The following is a 7,065-nucleotide window of genomic DNA, read 5'->3' as shown; positions in this document are numbered from 1 at the left end:
ATATCTCCACTGCAGACGGCATGCTGCAGAGTGGACAAACTTTTCAAGTAAAATGTGGGTCTACCTCTCTGCCCAGTGCAGTGATGTGTCTCATGCTGTCTTGTCTTCGATCTCTGCCTGATTGCACCTCAAGAAAATGATAACTTTCTTCCAGTGGAGAATGTCTGGCAAGGCCTTTGTCAATGCCTGCACATGAATCTTTGGGCTTGTGGCTTCATGGGGAAAAGAGAGAGGCAACCTTTTCATGGTACTGGCTGGAATGGTTCTCAGCTGATTTCACTGAGGGTGGGTAGATCCCATGTCACCCAACATTACCCGGTCATATCATGTGGAAGATCTCACTAGAAAAAGCAATTATGCTTGGATTGGTTAGTGGCAGAAGGAAACCTGGATGCCAAAGAACACGGTGGCTAGACACCATAAAAGTCGACACCAGCTTGATCATGGAACAACTCAAAGAAACAGTACAAGATCAGAAAACGTGGAGAGAGCTGGCCCACAGAATCGCCAAGAGTCAGACATGACTGAATGGCTAACAACAACAAAGCTCTCCATACACTGAAGTTCTTAGAGGCCAGAAACAAGATGGGTCCCATCCCTCTGTCATTATCTGTCCCTGCCCTCCAGTTACTGACCCTGGCTTACAAGGATTTTAGGTAGAGAGATGGTAGTAGTCTATTAGTCACGACAGCTATCAATGCAATCACAGTGTTCAAAGGCTCTTCTCAAGAAGAGACAAACAGCTGAGGACAGACAGCTGGAGCTATCCATCACCATCCGTCTTGCAAGTTTCCCATAGACACTTTAGATGGCTTGTTAGTCTAATCTTGCTAGGGGGTTCTTACGAGACTCCCCAGACCAAGGTTTAAAAGCTGCAGAACAATTTCTCTTCATAACTACAGCACTTTCAAGTCAAATTCCCTTCCTTTCCCTTCTTGATCTTTTGCTAAATCAATACATTCCCCATTCTTCCTGCTTTCCCTAGCAACTGTCATCTTTTCTATGAGCAGGAAGGTCAGCACCAGATTTTGAGACCCAGAAACGTTCATGAAGACACTTAGTAAGACTTGTGCCTCAGACCCACAAGCGAACACTGGAGTGGGGGAATGCAAGAGGGAAGCAGTTGCAGTGGAAATTCTTGGGCTTTAACACATTTGGAATGCATATATATTCTACACGGAAAGGAGAAGGGGAACTGAATTTTTGATATAAAAAATAGCTAACAAGAGCAGTATGTGCTGAAGGCCTGAATAATTAGCACACCAGAGAAACAGCAGTGTTTTCCTTGAGATGACCGTGTCTTTCATCTGCTTTGCCATTCACTTCTTCGACCTTGCTTGCTCAATGGTACACGCTCACATGGGACTACAAGCATCTTGCTCGAATCTCCCTCCTCCCCTTGCCTAATCTTGTGAGGCTTATCAAGAAGCCTTGAAACTGAGGCAATCCAACCATACTTGCCAGCACTTCCCAATTATTTGGTCTAGCAGCAGCCTTTTGGCACCCTGGTCAAATAAAGAGGTACTCAGATAAATGCACAAGCTTTAGAGAAGGGATCAAGCTGCATCCAAAGAGCAGCATACAAGCCAAAGAGGTGGGTATCTCAGAAAATGCTGGCGTGCAGCTCAGAATTGGTGCCAGCAATGTTGTGAGCAGTATTCCCTCTAAGCTGAGTTAGTGTGAACTAGCTCACAGTTTTTTAGCCTCCGGCTCACACATATTTGTCTTGGCTCAGGAAGGATGGCTCCAAAGCAAACTAATTTATGCAGCAGTCAAATCGCTCCCTCACCACTTTAATGCCAGTAGCTCACAAAGTAGAATTTTTGCTCACAGGACTCCACAGCTTAGAGGGAGCACCGACTGTGAGCACTCCACAAGCCCAGATATAGGGTCAGGTGTTGCTGCTGCAGCTTCTAACCCAGCTCTGCAGTTTCTCCCTTGCAGAAAGTGGGAGGGAGATGCAGAATTGTAATGGCAACAGCTGAAGATGACTCCCAGGGCTTGCTTCCCATGAATTTTGGCTGACCCTCCTACATTTATCACAGGGAAATCTCTATAGGAAGAGAGGAATGGGGCGCAGGAGGGTACACTTTTCCTTTATCCCTCCATCTTTCTTCCCACCGCAAGCCATAATGATTACAATTATCTCATGCACTATCTTCCTTGAGACAGAAGAAGAGTCCCTCCTACCTCAAACTGGCTCAGATTCTGACTGGACCAGTCACATACACTCAGTGCATCCCACCCCACAGGAGGAGGCGAGGCCAACGTATGCCACTTTGGGTTCCCATTGAGGAGAAAGACGGTATACCCATGAAGTGGACACATTCCTTCAAGACTGTCTGCAACCTACTGAAAATGACCGACTGCACAAGCTATATGAGAGGGATTCTCAGCCGTGTTTGTCTTCACAGCAACATTCCTGGGTGAACTGAGAAATATCCTGCACCAATCCTGCTCCGCCTAATCACTCCAAACTGAACTTGCACAAGGGAAAAGATCAACACTTTGTTTACGCCTATGGAACAGAAGGGAATTAAAATCACAGTAATTGTTAAATAAAACAAAAGGCACTGACGTGAAAAAAAATTTTTTTGCTTAATCTGCTCTTCAACAGACGAGAAACTAAACACAAATCTCTTATTGTGTGCTGTGGAATGGGACAAACAAACCACATTTACTGCAGGCCTTTCAAAGACTGAGCACTGGAACAGTCACTCACTGCTGTGTCCTCCAAAGACAAATACTGTTGGGTCATCATACTGCATAACGGGGGTGGGCTAGTTTGACAGCCAGGCATCCTGGACTGCCCCCACAAGAGAACTTTTGACTCAGAAGAAACCACCCTCTTGGTCTGGACCTTCAGGCTGCACCAGCAGCGCTTTCCCACTTCTGTATGGACAATTCACGCGCTTCAGCCTCTCGTTAAGGCTTCCAGATGAGACGGAGTAGGGTAGAGAGACGGGGGGCTGTTTCTAACTTACCAAAACCCTTCATGCTTCTGCAGAGTATTAAAAATGACTCAGCTTACAGGAAGGGGTGGGAGAATGAAAACTGAAACTAATGGTAGTAAATAAATAAGATATTTTTTACTAGGGAAGAAAGGAGAAGAGGCTGCAGGAATGGGATCTTTGCTTCAGAAACATCCAAAGCACAGGAGCATCACCCTTCCCTTCCCAATCCCCCATCTGTGAATTTATACCCGCAGATATCTTATGGTGAACCACCTACCTCTTCTAAATGCCTCGTATGCCTACCTTTTTGTTGGCGTGGGGGCTCCAGAAGACATGTGGGTAACCATGGCATCGTTCATGTTAGCAAGGAGCCGAGGAGGGCTGAAATACAAAAACAGAGATGGCACATTATGGCCAGTGACTGGGCAAGCAGCACAGAGCTGGGGGGGTGGGGGGACACACAATGACCACCATCTTGGATGATACTCAGTGACCTTCTTATAAGTCACTGGGGATTAACGTCAGGCCTGCAGGCCTCCAGTTGCTCCCATGGCCTAAGTCTCCGCTGCTTCCCATCCTTTACCATCATTACTGCTTCAGTCTTTCTCTGTTGGTTGCAGCAACTAACTGACATCCCAGTCCTAGCTGCCATATTTTCTTGTAGCACTGGATATGGATTGACTGGCTCAAATCAAAAGATAAAATTCCAGATCAGAGCCCGCCCTCCCCAAAAGACATTTGGCAGGGAATGAGGAGACCAGACACTTACTGTCACTCAAGGATGTTCTTTCTCAAGACTGAAGTCTTTAAAGAATAACAAGATTGCAGTGGAGCCAGCACCTTTAATGGATACAAACTCCTAAGTTTAGGGTTTGCTCCAGCATTCTCTTGCCCATGCTGATCTGCCCGGTTGCAACAGGATAAGGTCATTCAACTATGGAGGGAATCCAGCCCACTCGGCTGCACGGTCTGGCCTTCCCAAAGAGGCTGAAGTTCAAGAAATTGTTCTTGGATGATACACATTAAAAAAAAAATCATGCTTACTACCTGTTTGCTAGTAAAATCATAATTATGCCAGCCCACTTCTGCAATACTTGGTATGCCCAAAACAGCACTTTTGCAAGACTCCCAGGATTAGCCTTGTAGCTTGCAGACAGATTGATGAGTGAAAGTGTCGAAAATATGTCTGACTTGCACTTTGAGAGGCTGGGCTATTTGCATGAGGAGGCTCTTGGCAACAGAAACGAACAGTCCCTATTCCACTTCAGCAAGGGGTCAGTGACTGTTTTGTTTTTGATTATGGCAGGGGTTTTTTTTAAGTTCCAAGGCATCTAAACAAAGACCAGCAATAACAAAAATACACATTAAAGCAAATTAGCTAAAACAGCAACTATATAGCTGGACAGCCAATCCAGAGCAGAAAAACAATCATGGCCAAACTGTTGTGTTCCCTCCCCTCCACCACCCCAAGACTGCTTTAGTTCTAAAAAACACCCTTGATTCCTCCTGAACTCTTGAGAGGGAGAAAGGGCCACTGTGGGATGGGCTTCCAAGACGGCTCTTAATATGTGCTTTAAATTCACATGGGAGTAGGCAGTCCCTCTAGGTATCCTGGATCCACAGCCCTATTCAAGGTCAAATCCAGCACACTGAATTCAGCATGGAAACCAACTTGGAGCAATGCAGTCCTCATGAAACTGGCATGGTGTGGTTTCAACAGGTCTGCCTGAGTTTGCGCTCCAGCAGGCCACAAGCATTTCCCCAAAAGGCAACTTCATAAAGAATACTTTACAACAGTCAAATGTGGATGTCACTAAGATATGAATTGCCATGGTAAGATGTTTTTCCTCTGGGAAAGGGTGCAGCTTGAAAACCAGTCTAGTAGAGCAAAAGAGCATTTTTAAATGAGACTAACGCCTCACCAGCCAGATACAGCACTGGGTCTAAGAGACCCCCACCCAAGCCTAAATCTAAAATGAGGAACACTACAAGCATGGACAGCTTCAAGAGGGAATTAGATAAACATATGGAGCAGAAGTCCATCAGTGGCTATTAGCCACAAGGTATAGATAGGAACTCTCAGTCTGGGGCAAGTGATGCTCTGTATTCTTGGTGCCTGGGGGGGGCAACAGTGGGAGGGCTTCTAGTGTCCTGGCCCCACTGGTGGACCTCCTGATGGCACCTGGTATTTTTGGCCACTGTGTGACAGAGTGTTGGACTGGATGGGCCACTGGCCTGATCCAACATTGGCTTCTCTTATGTTCTTATGTACTGTTCCATTAGTTAAAGGCCTTACAGTTACTCCCAATAACCTTTACTGCCATCTTGACTAGATTCAGTTTTAGTCTGTATTAGTATCCTCACTGAACCACAGACACTGGAACACAACCTCTACCATCTCCCTAAGCTTTGATGGAAAAGAAAGACAGGTCTAGGTTTCATGCGCATACTGGTGACATTGCACCCAAAATACCTGGAAAGCCTCCCTCAGCAATTTCATGTAGATCTGAACTAGCACAGGAGATAAAAGACGTCACTGCTGTAATCTACAGAGAGCAGTATACCACCACCATCTTCTGGAATCCACCCTTCAGGAAAGACCGGAATTGCTATGCAACAGGACCTCCCAGACTTGTCCTATCAAGGCAGGTCAGAATGTGACCATGGTTTCAAAAGTCCAACAGAACAAACACCCAGTCCCCAGCATAGGTCAATGAGTAGGGCAACCAAGGCAGTTTCTGTATCCACAAACCAGGCTGGAAGCTAGACTAAAGAAAAGATCAAGAGCATCTGTAATGTCCACCCTGACCTGGATAGCTCAGGTAAGCCCAATCTTGTAAAATCTCAGACATTAACCAGGGTTGACTCTGGCAAGTACTTGGTTGGGAGACCTCCTTGGAAAACCAGAGCCAGGAGGCAGGGGCAGGCTTTATTCAGCTACCTCTCTGAATATCCTCTAAGCCCCCAGTAGGGATCAGTCACCAGAGGTCACCATGACTTCCAGGTTCCCGCCCCCCCTCTCTCCCACTCACTCACTCACTCACTCACTCACTCACTCACAAAGGCACATTTAAAAAAAGATAATCTGTATCATCCAATAACTTCTGGTGCTGTGCCACCATACCTGCCCTAGCAGCTTAAGCACAGCTAACTGAAGATTAGCCAAAAGTTGTTAATATTTTGTAGATCCAGCAAAGGTTTCTTCAAAAGTTGCCTTGCACCATCCACTTTCAAGGTCATGGAGGCCACCCACTCTTTTATTTTATTTTATTTTTTCATTTTTGTGTGCGCGTGTGTTTGTGTGCGCGCCCGTGTCTGGAAGTCATGGCAACCTTTGGCAACACCTACTGGGGCATGGAGGACATTCAGAGAAGGGGCTTGATAGCCTGCCTCTGCCTACCGGCCCTGGTATTCTTTGGAGGTCTCCCATCCAAATACTTGCCAGGGTTGGTCCTGCTAAGCTTCCAAGATCTGACGAGAGCAAGGTTGCCTGGGCTATCCAGGTCAGGGTGCCACCCACTCTTTAAAGAAGACACTTATCACTTCTATCACCCACCTGACCACTCCAACCCAGCAGATAAAATCATTTAGGAAGGAGAAGGGCCAAGAGTACCAGCAATAGTTGTTAACTTCTCCAGGTACCTTTGTCCAGGTCCTTGGATTGCTCAAGACAAATGACATCTGACAAAAGCGAGACAAGCACAAGCTCTAGATATACTCTGAACTCAATACAGCATCCAATCTGGAACAGATGCCAGCAACTTTTAACTGAAAAATGCACAACAGAGTGTAGGCCTGGATGTAAAAAGGCCTCTGAACACTTGGAAAGCCTTTGATGCATGGCTCTCTGTAGTCAAAGTGATGGTGAGGAAGCACACTATCTTCACCAGCATAGAATAGACTCTAAAACAAACTCACCCATTTCATTGGTTTTGTCACGGATCTTCCACCAGATGCTCAGGACCTCATCCCTGCCATTTCATTTCCCCTCCCCCATTCTCAGTACCAAAGAACTGATTGGACCAGGAGGACAAGATGTTAGTTAACAGCCTGAGCCATCTTGCTGATTCAGATATAGATGTGTCCATATTTTGGGTATCATGTCAGCAGG

The 7,065-nt window shown here is 46.1% G+C and overlaps 1 protein-coding gene across 1 annotated transcript in view; it reads right to left on the bottom strand.

Moving 5' to 3' along the window:
• The window catches only part of DTNB (dystrobrevin beta), a 197,463-nt gene that overhangs the window by 89,461 nt on the left and 100,937 nt on the right, over positions 1-7,065 (bottom strand). The window contains exon 10 of the mRNA XM_015415139.1: positions 3,258-3,335. Coding sequence (XP_015270625.1) covers positions 3,258-3,335 — 78 coding nt within the window. The remainder of the gene's footprint in view (positions 1-3,257; positions 3,336-7,065) is intronic.

This window comes from Gekko japonicus, unplaced genomic scaffold, assembly GCF_001447785.1.
Source record: "Gekko japonicus isolate JY-2015 unplaced genomic scaffold, Gekko_japonicus_V1.1 scaffold63, whole genome shotgun sequence".
In the NCBI taxonomy this organism is placed as follows: domain Eukaryota; kingdom Metazoa; phylum Chordata; class Lepidosauria; order Squamata; family Gekkonidae; genus Gekko; species Gekko japonicus.
This window is presented reverse-complemented; position numbering and strand designations above follow the sequence as displayed.